The sequence below is a fragment of the Mastigoproctus giganteus genome, chromosome 9, assembly GCF_048544385.1.
Source record: "Mastigoproctus giganteus isolate SK-2022 chromosome 9, ASM4854438v1, whole genome shotgun sequence".
Lineage (NCBI taxonomy): Eukaryota > Metazoa > Arthropoda > Arachnida > Uropygi > Thelyphonidae > Mastigoproctus > Mastigoproctus giganteus.
Genome location: NC_143583.1, coordinates 19272908 through 19289809, shown reverse-complemented (window position 1 = coordinate 19289809; position 16902 = coordinate 19272908). Strand labels below are relative to the sequence as shown.

The 16902-nt window shown below is 38.6% G+C and overlaps 1 protein-coding gene across 5 annotated transcripts in view; it reads right to left on the bottom strand.

The window, feature by feature from the left end:
- Positions 1–16902, bottom strand: part of pnt (ETS transcription factor pointed) — a 103019-nt gene that overhangs the window by 43142 nt on the left and 42975 nt on the right. Inside the window, exon 1 of one of the 5 annotated variants that reach the window (XM_090381317.1) lies at positions 7604–8062. The exons of 3 other annotated variants lie outside the window; for them this stretch is intronic. In XM_090381317.1, the coding sequence (XP_090237443.1) occupies positions 7604–7667 (64 nt within the window). In that variant the 5' untranslated portion in view covers positions 7668–8062. Of the gene's footprint in view, positions 1–72; positions 203–7603; positions 8063–16902 lie in introns of those variants that run through there. One more of the 5 variants, XM_090381318.1, reaches the window with a different exon arrangement.

Here is a 16902-nt window from a genome sequence, read left to right as displayed (position 1 = left end):
AATTGCAACTGGAGTGGAAAATCACTGACAAGGTAAGAATGATGTTTATGGACTGCTCGTGCAGTTTCCTACCTTTGGCTGAAGGCCTGGAGATAAGAGGCTTCGGTGATAACATCTTGAGAGGCATTTGTACAGCTTTAAAGTGATCTTCCCCCACTGACTAGACAAGGGTTGTAGTTACCACCCACCTATGGAGCCTTTGACACTGTGTCACTGTCCACCGTACTCCCATGACCAGCCGACAGGGAAAACTGACTTAGACTACCAGTCCTCGTCCGTACGCTCGAAGACCAACTAGGTCGGCGTCGTCAATCAGACATCTGCATTACGACAGAGACACCTGCCTAGCGCGTGTAGATCCTTTGTCTTCTGTGGAGGCACCCGCCTCGTGCCAAGGGTAGGAGGGGGGTGGGGGAGAAACAGCGGCAACTCAGGGAACGATAGCAACTTGTTACGAGGACCTAATTTCCGAAATTCTACGACGAAGGTCTTAATTCCCGATATTCCAAAACGAAAAACTTTTGGCCGGGTGTTACGACAAACGGCGGTGAACCCTCGATAGAGAAGAACGCTGAACTCCGTCGGTCGGTCAGCGGCGTCACCTTGAATGCTGTGAATGCCCCAAAGGGAAAAAGTTCGGCTGCCCAGCTGTTGCGCGTATAACGTCGGAGAAGAGCGAACGGGAGTTTGATGTTACGATGGGGAAGGGAACTATCTAGGTCGCTATCGGACTTCGTACTGACTGTCGGACGAAATCGCGACGACTTGGTACACCCGGAGACGAGCGATTGACCAGGAACGTCCAATCCATAAGTGCGGACACTTTCTGAGGAAAGTCACCGACACTCGATGCAGATGAACGACACTTTCGTACACAGGTACGGCAACAGAAAGTCTTCTGACTTTCACTCTGCTGTAACCGTCTCTGCCACCAGTCTGTTGAGTGACCTACAGAAGCGGCTCTCTACGGACTAGTAACCTCTGACGTAGAAGGGAGAGGGAGAAAAAATGGGGAGGGATGGAGGGAGGGTGGGGATTTGACGGGGAATTACTATCTTCCGTTCAGGTTCTGGTCGGACGCTTCAATGGTTAGCGTGAGAAGTGCGCTCAGGTTAGCGGAAGCGGCATCTTGGTCTCTCTCTCTCTCTCTCTCTCTCTCTCTCTCTCTCTCTCTCTCTCTCTCTATCTCTCTCCCAACCCTCTAGTACCCCTAATATATACATTTCTTACTACACTCGCATCTACATCCCCCCCCCCCCCAAAAAGACCGTATTTGTTCCGCTGTGTACCCCGTAACAGTTACGTGCCGGAGGCTACAAAGGGTCCGTCAGTAATAACATTGAAAAAGTTAGCAGGTATTTCGGACATGATGGCCCTGTCCAGTTGTGGGTGGTTGCCGTATGACCTCTGATGATTTCAGCCCAGTTAATGCTTGTCCAATATGAATTGTTTATATATCTGAAGATGGATGAATCTTCTTCAGCTTTTGTTGCTAGCTGCTGGGTCTGTGTTTATTTTATATGCTGTTTGGGATGGAGCGTTTTAGAATAAATGCCGGGGCAGTTAAATCCCTGAGGCATCAGTAAATCAAGTCTCCAAATTTTGATTGTATTATTGTCTGTTTACAGAGATGAAACACCACGTAACTCTCAACAGAGACCGACTAACTTTGCCATAGTGAGAAACACAGTTAAGTCCTCGTTATGCAACCATTTCCCAGTACTGTACTGTATACGGCGTTTCATGATTAGCTACTGTACTCTGTTGTGAAATTACAATTTATGTAACTGATATTTAGGATACATTACTGATTTTATAGTTCTAAATTATCTCGATTTCAGTACATTACCATACTATGTTTTAGTAGTCACAAAATGAACTGAAATTCCACCTCAAGTACATATAATTAATTTCTAGCATGAGAATAAGACAGTGTTTGTTTGATGTTATCAAATTTCATCTGAAATTGGTGTCATTTTGATGCTTATATGTACTGCTTACAGAAGGGACAATATTGTTCACATGAGAACTTGAACTCAACTCGCTAGTCATTTCCAGTTTTCATTAAACACTTGAATAGTGCTGCAGTGCACACTTGTTGCATTGCAACACTATTTAAGTGCTTAATGAAAACATGGTGGAATTTGTTGGAATTTGTTTACAGCTGTGTTGTCCACTGAACATGTCTTAGAAGAAAAAAAAAAACGATGACAGTGTCTCCCTTCTTTTGGACGAAACGTAGAAGAACCTCCCCCCACAGCTCTTGAAATTAAATTAAACATAATCCAGCGTTCAAAAGCTGGTTAATCTAACACTGAAATCGTTTTACGTTGGATAAGCCTTGTACAAGTGGTACCAGTTCTTAAAGTGGAGGCTTGAATTTTGAAGCAGGTTTAAAGGAACATCACTTATACAAACAGTAGAAATCAGAACCCGTGATGAAATTATTGCAAAGACAAAAAAATTCCATAATTTAAATAGAAAACCAAAGCCAACGTCACGTGCCGAAGTCCGGCCATAATCTGGACTATGAAACACAAGAGGACGTGGTGAGGCCTCTAAGAATCAACTGCATGAATGAAAATGGATTGTACTCGGGAAATAATGTCCTCGAAAACCTAAATAACCAGGAAAGAAAAGACTATGCCTGGATGAAGCAGCTACGTAGCCGAGTGGTCAGGAGTGCATATCACGTGTTCCTTGAGTGAACCGGGGTTCAAGCCCGTGACTACTAAATACAACAAATATTTGTCGTATATTTTCACAACTTAGGGCCATCAAGAGCGTTTCTAGGGCTACATATACATAGTTTATGGGAGTATAATTCAAAGGCTTGGATTTTAGGAAGTTTTCGAGAAATGGTTTCATGATTATTTTGTAACTAGTAGGAAAAAATATTTCTTGAGCATATATCGCATTTATGGCGTTGCTGAGTCTGAACAACGCTCAAGGGCACCTTAAGTTTCTGGACGATTTGAATTACCATGAATGCGTTCTGCAACTGGAAAAGAAGAAAGACAAAGATTTCCAAACTGCTGAAAAGCCTGTTGATGGAAATTTCTGTTAAACAGAGTGTTGATGGAGAATTCTAGACTGTTGAACAGATAGTTGGAGATTTCCAAACCGTGAACAGACTTCTCTTGCCAAAGTCTTAACAAAAAAGTCAGGGTTTTCAGCATTTATAAGCTATCATAGTCCTTTTGCAGAAGCTTGATTCTAACCTTGAGCATAATTTTGCAATAGTTCGAGCATATCCAATTTCATCGTGTACTGGAAAAAAACAGCTGTGGTCCAAACTTCTTTGACTATTCCAAGACGTGTTTTAAATCGCTAACAAAAGTGCCACACAAGTCTGCACCCACCTTGTGCCTCACCTCAATAAGTTTACTCCTATTTATTCCTTTGAATATATGTATATTGGTTCATATATTCAAAGCGGTTGTTATTTGGATTGTATTGTACTGAAGAAATAATTAATTTAATACAATTTTTTGGGTTATTTTTAAGTGAAAGTAACCACAAGTTTAAAATTTAAAACACATATATAAATGCTAATGTTATCTTTAGCATTTAGATATGCGTTTTAAAATTTTCGAGTCAAACAGCAAAAGACCATGGTGGTAGAAATAAACTGTTGCCATACCTTTTTTTGCATAAACCTAGAATAGACATTTTTTCGTTCTTCGAAACTGAGTGCTGCATGCTCGTCCTTCTTCCAGAAACTTTATTAACAGTCCTACAACAGCGCTTCTTTGAGGACCAACTTTATATGTAGCTCACATTCTGTTATGAATTTATTATGAATCTTTCCTCTTCAACAATTAAAAATTGAATCACAAACTGATCTGTTTTCAACCCACTGCACGCTCCTATAATAATTTAACAAGAGCGGTCGTAGCCACTACTCCACCCATGAGAGCTCTTTTAATAAGCAAACTACGAACAGTATTAAGAAGTCCACCTTACGCTGGAGACAGACCTTGTTCGAATCGCTAATCGTGGATCCAGGTTGTCAAACAGTAAATCCAACATTAATATTTCTGTATAACACAATTAATGACATCTATTTATTACGATTAAATTGCATAATCGTACAATAATATTAAATGAATTAAAATTAAAAAATACTTAATTTAATTAATTAATTATAGATGCTTTTCAACAGTTTATCCAATAATTGAAAACTTTGGATTACGAAAAGTAAAATAATTAAAATAATCATAATTACAAGTGACACGGTTCACAGAGGGTGCCAGTGAGCATATAAATATTTATTTAAAATCCATCATTTTGAAACTTATAGAAGTTAATGAAAATGTGCTATTAATAAATTGCTTTTAATTGCCAATAAAATGAAATATCATTTTAAATTTCATTATTCAATATTAAATTACATTCTTTTTTTATAAAACTTTTAACATAATATTACGAAAGCGATTGCAATACCTCTGATTAAACACGTTTCTTAATTTTTAGATTTACATGAAATCATAGATAAATTCGATGCGTTTATTTTAGCTCAAAAAGAAAAGCCCTCACATTAACATACATTGGAGGAAAACAAGGCCCCTTTTCACTCCCCCAACCACAGTCGATTCCTATGCTCACGCCCACTTCCACAGAATAAGGTCCGTCTATTGTGCAAAACATTTTCAAAGAAATATCACAATTATATTTAAACTAATTTCGCTGTACTTTCTTGTATATGTTTTCTTACTGTCTTGGATCTTTGTATAAATAATTATTTTGGGGAAAAAATATTGTAAACACCTGACTAAGCTCATTCCCGATAGCTAGAGTTTAATTTGGAATCCATTTGTTGGTCTTATAAGCTCCTTTGACAGTCCCACTGGATTCATGACAGTAAATTTAATTTGCATATATATTCGCTGTTATCTTGAAAATAATGGACCCGACTGCACAATTTATCTTCACACGCTGTTGAGCAGCGATATTTAATTATGGAAGAAGCCAATCATTAAAATCATTATTTCATTTAGCATTCGAAAAGGGGAACAAAAATCCCTGGATGTAGCTCATTGGACATGCAGTGTTGGGCTGCACCAGCTTGAAAACTGGCCATTTTGCAAGCGTGGGAAAACACCAAACCAGAACCAGGTGTAACTGCAGCGATGCTGGACGTACGGTAAGCGCTGGGAACATCAAGGCTTGAGGTGTTAGCGGGATGTCGCTACAGTGCACCGGCATCTGTCATCTCAAAACCTGCGTAACGGGCAGGCGACCCCTAACAAAAGCTTTCGGGGATGGTTAGTCACAACTCCCCCGACTTCTATGTATCTTCCCATAGGTTGCAGCGACATGTGAGAAAGTGATCAGAAACTCACTTAATACCCATATTTACTCTTGCCATTAACCTTAATCAGGTTGAACAATAGGGAGATTCGTTTAAGCAGAAAAATGCTCGTTTTTACCATATCTTTCCCCCTTCAATTGTTATTGAACAGAAAACAGAATTTCACAGAGCCTGAAAACTTGGGAGAGAATTATATTCTCAAGAAGTGAGAGAAGATTCATTCTGAAGAATATAATCCTCTCTCACAATAATAATAATAATAATATAAAACGTGACACTCAGGAGCTACATGATATTGAAAAATAAAATGGTATAAATTTATTATTGAATAAATATTGATAATAGTGATAAATTCTATGTAATATAATATCACTCAACGAGCGATATTCTTCTATAATCTTATTCGATTTAAAAATAATAATAATGGATATTTTACGATTAGCCAAAGATTTTGTCAATTTTGTCAAGTAACAAAATTCAAACCAAATTAAAACTATCAATGATTAATTATTAACTTAATGAAAAGAAATTAAATCCGAGAAACGAGTGGTTGTGGTGAAGTCCACTCAATAAATAAGTTGATGTTCTTGTATTCTCTACGTTCATTTCAGTTCTGTCCTCCTAAATCATGAATGATTCATTGGTGTTCATTGGTAGTGAACTGATGTCCATTTAGGGCAAAAGCCTCCTGCCCCGAGAGCCATAAAACGTTATTGTATAGATAAGGCATGCCTTATTCTGTGCACAGCAACGCATAAACTAGGTTTTGCACTAAGTACATCATCTCATATTCTGAAGGCCGAGTTGCTTTGGTATTGAACTATTCTAAACAAAAATGCACTGCTCTAATGGAGAAGTAATTGCTATTTGTCTCGGTGGATAATATCATACACTTAATAAATAGAAATATGCTTCTCCATTGTACTACTCTAAATAAAAAGGATTCTTTTATTTATGTAGAGTATTGCAATGCAATGCCAAGGCAACTCGTGCTGAAGTATCTCCACAATATGAGAACGATAGTGAGTGGTAAACCTGATTTGTCCATTACTATGTACAGAATGAGGCTATGCCTACTTATACAATACAATAAAGTAAAATAATTAACACAGGTTAGGATGAAAGCCTCAGGTTTGGATGTAGCTGTGAAATGTTTGCTAGGAATGCATCAATCTCCTATTGTGAAGGAACCTTCGCCGTGAGTTTCCCCAGTATTGCACTACGAACTTTAAAAATCAATGATCCTATGGAGAAGCATTAATTTAAAATGCATGCAATTACCCAGACTTCGTTTTAGATTCTTATTGAAATCTAAAAGAAATAATCAAGTAAATAACCTAAATAATAAATAATAAATTACGTAAATAATTAAGAAAACCAAATTAAGTAAAATCACTTGAACAGAAAGACCAAATTTGGTTTTACTCAAACGATTACTGATCGATGTAAGTATCCTGTATATTTTTTCTCACAAATTCCATGGAGAAAGCGAGTGCCCTCCCGGTGATACCCTTTGATCAAACCCGGGGAGATTCTCTTGTCGTGCAAATCAAGTCGCCACCCTACATGGATTGATTAAGAGTTCAGTCTGTAGAAGGATATCAGAGGGGGTGCTCTTGATTCCTTGCTTCTATCATCTTCATTCCACTTTACCTCTCAGACGGCTTCTTTAAGGATACATTAATCCGATTAACTATCCACCTATTCCCACATTCTATCCAACGATGGCAGGTTAAGTGGGTTTTTGCTATCAAAGAAACCGACATAATGGGTCACAAGGGCTAACTTGCCCAGATTTTTGGGTCACATCTCATTCTTATCGGCTTACGAAGGCCTGCCGACATGATAATCGGCGAGCATGCGGTAGCGTCGATAAGGGGACCAAACTGAGACCCGTCCATTACGTTTCATTCGTTCAAAAATATATAGAACCAAGAGAAACAAAACACACGAATTGAAACTGAAATAAAAAGAAGATTTCTGTTGATATTCCACTTCTGGTATTCCTGCTGTGAAGGGTATATTGTACATACTCCTTGAGTACAATAAAGAATATACATACATTTTATAGAATAAAAAGCAATCTTATAATTTATTATCAGTCTTATAATTTACTTTTAAATTATAAGACTTTAAAAATCACATTGAAAACGGTGCATGCGCAAACAGACATTAGAAAAACAAATAAGAAAAATATTCAACGATACGTATTGCAGAATAGTAGGAGAAGAGCAGAGAGAGAGAGAGAGAGAGAGTAAAATGAAAGGGATAATTCAAACCTACTCTTACCACACATGTCCAGGGGAAAGTAGTGAACATAGGGGATCTCGTGGCTCCATAGAAGAACTGTCATACGGACGGGGTTAATCTTTAAACGCTATTCTTAGCGAATGGATGGCTATCGATTGTCATCGAATGAAAGAAGAAATTCGTCCAATCTTTAAACCCAATGGCGAGAAACTTCCCAATTAAAATGTCCTTTTACCATGGTTGCTATAGCAACTCACTAAATTTCTACCATCGTGCATAAAATACGTACATTTACTCCACGTCTGTACAGTAAACTGGTGTCGAGATTGCGATACAGTCTACACGAGAACAGTCTTGTCCATCGCTGGATACTGCTCTTGTTGATGCAGAACTGAATGTAGTCTTGCAGAGGACCTACTTGGGACTGTACACTTTTGGACTACTCGTACCAGTGGTGGTGTTGACGGCCGAAGGAACATTTCAGTCGAAAGGGAGGGGATTCTGCTAAACGGCTCCATGACACTGTAAATGTTTTTCTCTTGGATTCGAGTTCACTCGTTATCAGCTCAACGCAGGTCTCCTGAACCGGAAGGAAACGGGAGGGGCAAACAGAAACAACGAACTGACTCAGGCATGCGTCAAGGCACGAGGCAAATGTGTTGTTATGTTGTTAGAGGACGAAACAGAGAAAGTCAGATTTGATAAGTGATTTTTTCGTAGGGGTGATGTCTACACTCAAACACCCCCAGTGTCTTTTCCCCTTTCTGCCTCCTGGGATGGTAAGGTGGGAGACGAAGATTAGCCCCTCTGACCATTTCTCTGAAATTATAGTCCACCCTCCCTTAGTCCTTTGTAGAAACGAGGCGTTTCTAAAAGTACACCTCAACTACCAAAAGTAACCGTATACCACACGTACGTTTTATGGATAAGTGGAAATTTCCACTAGCATCAATTACATATTGTCAAGCTATATTTAGTTGTATAGAATTCGATTACACAGTGCTGTGAAACCCCTTATGATATTTTAGAAGAGCCCTAGCCCATTTCATTTCTAATTACAGATGCAAACCGATGTTAAAATTTTTTCTTGGAATATTTTACTTTCAGAATGAGTTGCATCGGTATTGCACTACTACCTTATAGCCTTTTTAATTATATACTATAATTAGAGCATGTTCTCTTTGGATTCGTCATAATAAACAATTGTCACCACATGAGGAGTTGCCTTAGTACTGTACCATTTTAAACTCCTCTAGAAAAGCGCTGTTTGAAATAGTGCAATGTCAAAGCAACTTGTTATTAAGGTGCTCTGTATAAGAGATAAATAAATATGACATATACAGTAGTGCTCAAAAAAATAGCATCACTTGCAAAATTCACTGAATTTCTGTAAATTTGGCAATATATCATTATACGTTTTGTAACAGCATTATCCTATTTCATCACCAATCGTTAGAAAGTTCTCTTAGATTATGTCACGTGCCATTGAATCTCCTTATAGGCAGTATTAATACAATGCATATGCCACGAACCCAGTATTCTGTGTCATTGCAAGAATTAAGTTTACACACCACGTATAAAAAGTGTTTGCTGCTGCGTTAAGTGCAGAGAGACATTCTAAGAATGAAATAGCTAAAAGGATTCATGTCAATGGTGGCACGTTTATTATCAAACAATTTTCAGAAAGGAAGTGGACGTCCGCGAATATCTTTTGCTGCGCAAGACAGATTTCTGGTCCATCTGTTAGTCCGAAACAGAAGATCCTAATTGACAGATCTCAAAATGCAAGGGAGGAGGATATAGGAGTAAAGGCAAATATTGCTACAGTACGTAGACGTCTTCTTCTTCTCACTGGAATTAGTAGAGTGTCACCCATTAAAAAGAATCCACTTTTAAGAATCCACTAAAGAGCATGCTAGTTGGTCAGAGGATCAACGAAGAGGTGTTATTTTCTCTGATAAATCAAAATTCAACTTGCATGGTTCGGACAGCCAGCAGACTGTTAAATGAAGAAGAAGAGGAGAATTTCATCCTGACTGTATCGTCTCCACAGAGAAACATTCTGCATTCCAAATGATATGGGGCTGTATTTCACATAGAGGAGTTGGTTGTCTCGCATTCGTAACTACTAAGTATTCTTGTATTCTCTCTATCTTGTGAACTCCTCTGAGTCTTGCTTAAATAAATGACATTTCGCTGTCTTTACTATCCACAGGTGTAAAAATGGTTGAAGGATAAATCAATTCGCACAATAACATGATCTGGAAACAGTCCAAACCTCAATCTAATTGAAAATTGTTAAATGCTTAGAGAGCTGCAGCAGGAGACATTAATCCATGTTTTGCACCATGAGATTTACCAGGAATACATTTAGAGCCTTATCCAGTCGATGCCACAACGATGAGATTTTTTTTTTCTTTTCTTTTTTTTTTAATATGAAAACCCCAAATACGAGAGGTATTAGAACCTACAGTACTTAGTACTGTGCATGATCTGAAGGTTGACAAGAAAAAAGATACTTGTACACTTTAATTTCTGTAGACTGTAATTTTCAGGAAATACGCATGAAGGAAGGTTGTTCCAGAAAACGGAAGTTGAATGAATAAACGAGGAAGATGAAAAGTTGGTTCTGTGAGTTTGAAGTTGGACAGTAAAGGGATGTCGACTGGTTGTGGCACGCCTTCGGCCTGCAAATTGAGAAAGTTGTGCTTCTTTTGTGGCGGTGTACAGATCTGAACTTAAAAAATGCCAATCCATGGTCAGTGGTCACATATAGACAACGACAGGATCGCAAATCCTATCGCTTTGAATGGCCGTGGTTCAAGTCGTGTGACTACTAAGTACAGTAGAATGTTCTTGTACGCTCTTTATCTTGTGAACTCCTCTGACACCTCTAGGGTCATCCGGGAAAATAAACAGAATTTATTGTTATTTTTATATCTAATGGAAGAGTAATTAGTACACGCGTTTGAGTTTACCATGGTTCAAGCTCACATGTCTGCTAAATACGGTAATATTATTGTGTTCTATTTTATAAACACCTTATTTTATTATATTAAGTGCTTTAGCATCATTAAAACTTGTGTTGATGTGTTCAAAGGAAACACCAAACGTCGGTTATCTTTGTCAAATATTTTATCAGAGAGTGTTTGGCAATGAAGGCATCTACAACCAGAGAGATATTTACCTCTTCGTTCATTCTGCGCTTAGTAACCGACATATTCCTGTCGTCACCTTCAGCAGATTTTCCTGCTGAACGCGACGAACACAATCCGTGCAGAATCCGTACAGCTATCAAAACAGGTGTCTTCTTGCCGTATTTTATGCTTTATGACGAAAGACGTACAAAGCGCAAATTGATCAGCTGCTTTCTGTCAAAAGCAGCTGCCATTTGTCTCCAAGCTTCGGCGCCATCCAATCACCATAAAAAAAAAAAAGAAAAAAATGATTGATTTCAGAAAGCTGATAAATGAGAACTGATGACCATCTTCTACTAAATGTGAAAATACAGTAGTTGAGGAAGATAAAATCGTACTTGAAATGGGGTGTACATACTGAGCAGCAAAAGTAGCGTGTAGAGCGGGTGATAAATGGAAGAATTTTGAATATGCTGTTAAAGATAACAACAGCGCATGCGCTCAGTATTTCCAACAGATTTTAAGGGAATAAAGTGTCTTTATTCTCTTAAAAGGAGATGGGTAGGTGAAAAAATTTATCTATCCGTCTCCTCAAATAGTTTGTCTAGTTCTTCCTTGAATTTATTCAAACTATCCACTTCCACAACAACGGATGGAAGCATATTCCGGTAATCCACCACCCATTGGCTAAAGGCAAACTTTAGCACATCTGTTTTGCAACCATTCTTCCTCAATTTGAATTTATGCACATTCATGTGCATAGTCTGAGCAAGAGGAAGAATACCATTAGCACTGAGTTTGCTTTAGCCATTCAAACACCTGAAACACCTCAAGCAGATCATCTCGCGTGTGACTAGTCTCCAGACGCTGCAATTTGCAAAACTGGAGCCTCTCTTGGCAAGAGCACTCCTTTATTTCTCTCACCAATCTCGTTGCCCTTCTCTGTACCCGTTCCAGCATATCTATGGTACTATTAAATGTACCTGTATACAGTACTCAAGGTGTGGCCTGACTATTGCCTTATACAAAGGGATAATCACCTCCTTTTCCCTGCTAGCAAAATTCCTGAATATCATTGACAAGACTCCATGATCTACTCTGGCAGCCTGTCTGCACTGCTCAGAACACTTCATACCTGACTGCACAATTACCACCAGGTCCTTTTCATTTTCCACTACCCTGAGTATAGTACCCTACAGTTGATACGTTACTCTGGGATTATTGCCACCCATATGGATTACCTTGCATTTGTCAATGATAAACTTCACTTGCCATTTCTCAGCCCATCTACCTAATTTTTCTACATCTTGATGCATCAGCATAGTTTCATTACTGTCATTAACTAATCACTCTGCCAACCCCTGTATCATCTACAAACTTAGACATTAAGCTTGATATAACTTCATCAATGTCATTAATAAAGAAAGAAAACAACAATGGGCCCAGTACTGAACCCTATGGGACTCCACTTATAACATTAGCCCATGAAGAGCAGTGTCCAATCGAAAACTACTCTCTGTCTTCTCCCACCCAACCATCCCTTTGTTTATTATTTTGATTATCCCTTTTGATCATTTTGTTATCAAAATAGCATGAATCACCATTACAAGTTTATAGGACTTTCATGTGTTTCTGCGTCCAGCAGGATTTTTAAACTGCTTATATAATGCAGGGGTATTAATAGTCACAACAGAATACGATTTGCTTTCATAACGAGTTGCCCTTGTATTGCCCTACTTTCAAACAGATTACTTCGGTGAAAGGTCAACTATCATTTGTTTAAAGACGAGACACTCTGTGACAGCCCTTTCTCAATTTACTGCTTCCCCCTCCGATAGCAGATAGTCTCTAGTTGTAAAGAAGTTGGTATACCATGTGATATAGCATGCAGTATATTGAATCATGGATTGTAATATACTATTTTAAAATCTGGCACACTTTACACCAAATTACTTTGTCATAACAAAGCCATCTGTTAAAAGTAGTGCAATACCAAGAAAACTCGTCACATGCTGTGTGAAAAGACCATTGCATCATTCATGCAGTTTAAATCCTCCTGTATGCAAAAATATATGAAAGGACAAGACAGTCATGTGTGTTTGCAGGTGTAAATAAGTTCAATTATTGTTTGTACTTAATATTTACTGAAATGTGTTTCTCTAAAAGTACTCAGCCAACAAGTATACCTCTAAATTCCGAGTGGCCATCCCCTTCGGGATACAAGTGTAACATTGCAGGGTGCAATAGATCTGATACAAAATTCAGGTACTCCCTGGATGACATTCGATCTTCCACCTGTATCAATGGGCTCAGTCCATGCCAACAAACCATTCAACATACCACCTCCAGATGCTTGTCTTAAGAAGGCAAGTAGGGTCCATCGCTTCGTGAGGTTCTCTGCCTACCATCAGTGCAAAACAAAGTGTGTCGTGATACACTGTCCAATCAAGATTTCTCAGCACCACTGCAGCCGGATTCTGCCACATTTATGCCTTTGAGATGTGGAAGAATCGCTTGCTTTCCAGTTATTAAAATCCTTTGAGATGGATGCTTTCGAGAAACCAGTTATGTCTTTCGCTTCTTGAATCGTAGCTGCTACTAAACATGTGGCGCCTCCGTAGCCAGGTGGGAAGGAGCAGCAGTGCATAGCATACGCTTCTTGATTAGACCGGGGTTCGAGCCCGTCACCACCAAATATGGAGGATGCGGAAAGGTCAGGGAATGACCACCGCATATCCCGGAGCAATATGGCCTTAGTTGCTAATGCTCATAAAAACCAAACAACAAACAACTAAACATGCACCTCCCCCCCATAATGACTTTAAAGACTGGAGTGAAGTTTATCTGGAGCTTCAAGGAAAGTTAAACGTTGATGTTTTGTTTCTGTAAAATGGTGTGTGTTAAGGCGAGTTTGTGTATTCGTGGGTATAAAAATCCGAATATTTCCTGGCGGCAGCTTACATCTCTGCCTGAGCCCGCTAGACCGGTTTTGCTTGAAAAGGTCTCAAATAAGTTTCGAACCTGAGCTTTTACGTATTTATCTTTTCCGTGTTCTTTCTATTTGCAGCTATTGACATTTATCTTGTTCGAATATTTTCAAAGAGCAAATCTGTCCAGTTACAATCTTGTTTCGAAAAGAAAATATCATTGATGTTGCAAGTGCTGCTGCCTTTCCTAATAATAAAACTGCTTTGTACAACAAACGTCTACTTCCTGAAACGGTGTAGGAAAACACATCTCAAAAATAAGCAACAGGTCTGGACAAAATTAGAACATACCCTACGTATTACGATGTCTCTCTGTAGATGGGGCACGGACAGAGCGTTGCTTATTAAAAAAAGAAAGAAGCGTAATGGTTAGAGAATAGTTTTCTTCACCTGCTCTAACTTTGGCTCAAATAATTTATATTAATAAAAAATAAATAATTCTACGATTATCTGCACATTAAAATCCGTCAGTGTCTAGCCTCCCATTTTGTATGACGCGTTTTCCAGTTCGATAGAGAGACGTCAGAAAGATTATTCTTTCCCAACTGTTTAAATTCAACCCTAAAGTTTCCGTTTCTTTCAAATTTTAATGCAATCTCAAAGCAGATTGGCATATTTATTTCTTACATCAAACTTATGTCAAGGTGACAGATCATACAAATTCATTTATCATTTTGGAGTGTCTTGATACAGCAAAGATTGCGAAACCTGACTTAGCTTATTCAGAGGCTGTCTCTTTGAGGAAGTTAACGTTAGCTACGTCGTTCTCAGACTGTATATGGGGGTGAGGGGAAAGCATAATTGGAGATTATTAACTTCTGATCATTAATTAAGTGGGAAATTTCAAGGTGGTTTAGAAGTAACTGCTAATGGATTGTCCTATTACTTCAGAAAGGGTTATCATTAATAATCTCTTTAAACACCATGTGCTATGAATATCTGGAATACACGAGTATTGAATAAATGGAAAACGTTGTCCTTCTTGGCAACACTCACTCCTCCCGACCCTTTCTCCCTGTTCTTTTATTGCAATTATAAATGTACATCGAACTTACCGTAATAGATAATTGTAGGCTTTCAGTTAAACAGAAAATTGATTGATATTAAATACAAAAGTAATTTATATCTTGAATGAAATAATTTCCTTGAGGGACTTTGGTAGTTTTTGCCAACAAACAATTCGAATACTTCATAAAATGCCCATTGCCTGAACTTCAATCTTTGGTTCCACCGCGACCAGGCGTCTTGGAACAGTTACAGGGTATCATGGGATACTACTTCAAAAAATAACTATAAGCAAATATGCAATAAAACCACTGAAGGGTGACACTTTCAATAAAAGAAAACTCTAAACCTCTTCCCATGTAATTTGAATTTATGGCCTCTAGTTCTCGAATTCTTTATAACAGCGAAAATTCCGCCTTCATTCATTTTAATGTCCCTATCAGACCCTTATCAGTTCCCCCTGAGGTGCCTGGTTACCATGCTCTGTCCCCCCCACACACAATTGGAGTGTTTCTTCGTACGGTCGCTTCTTTTGCCGATCTTTTGTTGCCTGATTTTGGACCCATTCATGAAGCTCAATGTCTTGTTTTTAGATGAGGTCTCCATACTTGGACAGTATTCCAAACGAGGTCTTGCAATTGCCTCAAACAGCGGGATTATGACTTCTCTATTTCTACAGAACAATGTTCGATGAATCATCGATAGGACACCAAGGGCTTTCGTGATCGCTTGTATACATTGCTTAGGAAGCTTCATATCTGCCCGTATCGAACTCCCAGATTCTTCCTCTGTTTTTAACTCAAAACTTTTACACTTGGTGGAAAGTGTAAAAGTTTTGACAAGTGATCTTGCATTTTGCTGCATTAAAACATAACTGCCACTTTTCTGACCATTCTTGAAGCCTGTTCAAGTTATCCTGAAGGAGCGCTGCTTGGCACTGATCATTAACGACTCTTCCAATATTTACGTCTTCTGAAAATTTTGATATCACGCCTCTGTTTATGAAAATCAGAAACAGCAGTTGTCCAAGAACCGAGAAGTGAAGTCCCACGATCCTTATAGGACTCAACTTCTTTTCTTCTGCAGAGATAGAGTTCTGAAGCATATCGATTAATCACAACCATCTGCCTTCTGCCTGCAGCCACTCTGCAATCCATTTTAGAAACTTTCCAGTAATCCCAACATGTTTCAGTGTACACAGTAACCTCTCATGCGAGACTGAGTCAAATACTTTGCTAAAATCCAAATAAACTATGTTGAAATTGTTCCCGACATCCAGCTCATGAGTAACTGTGTCAAAATAGCTTACCAGATTAGCTAAACATGGTTTTTTTCCCCTAACAAAACCATGTTGTGTGCCCTTCAGCATGCCATTTCTATCTAAATCTAGGAGTGCTAAGGTCTCACCAATTTCTTTCTATCTAGAAGTGCCATGGTCTTCCCAGTCCATAAGATATGAGTCAAAGAAGTAATGACCAATTATAGTACAATGAGTTTGACTTTTGTTGTTGTTAAGATTATGGAATCTGTGGTTCAAGAGGCAATACAGGACCATCTCGACAAGAATAATATTCTAAATCGGTCTCAGCATGGTTTCGTAAAGGGGTTATCTTCTCTGACAAATCTGATAAATTACTATGAGAAGATTATAAAGCACTGAATGCAAAAAAGGCAACTTTTATATAATATATATGTGGATTTTTTAATGACTTCTGATAGGATTTTTCATAAGAGGTTCATTGTATAAATCACAGTAGGTCGGGATAACAGATAAGATTCATCAGAAGATTAAGGGTTTATTATCTCTCTTGGCCTCCGTAGCTTTTTAGAAGGGCAGAAGGCGGAGGATAGCCATAAATTAGTATTCTTTGGAGTAGACTTGAATAGCAAGTTGGGTCCTTCAGGGATCAGTGCTTGTCCTTTTTCTTTCTTTACCACTCTAAATGATATTGATGAGGGAATACAGGGGGAAAACTGACATGAATTATACCCCCATAAGTTATTGAAGAAACAACCATGCGAAAGGGAGACCAATGAGATATCAGAGCGCTTACGTGTCTTCACCCATTGGTGAAGACCCTTCTTGCACACCCTTCACCCAATGGGTGAAGGGTGTGCAAGAATCTTTGCAAAATGACAGGATAGCAAGCAGATGGGCGTGTAATCGAACACCAGACTTCATAATTACAGAAATCAAACGTATGAGCCG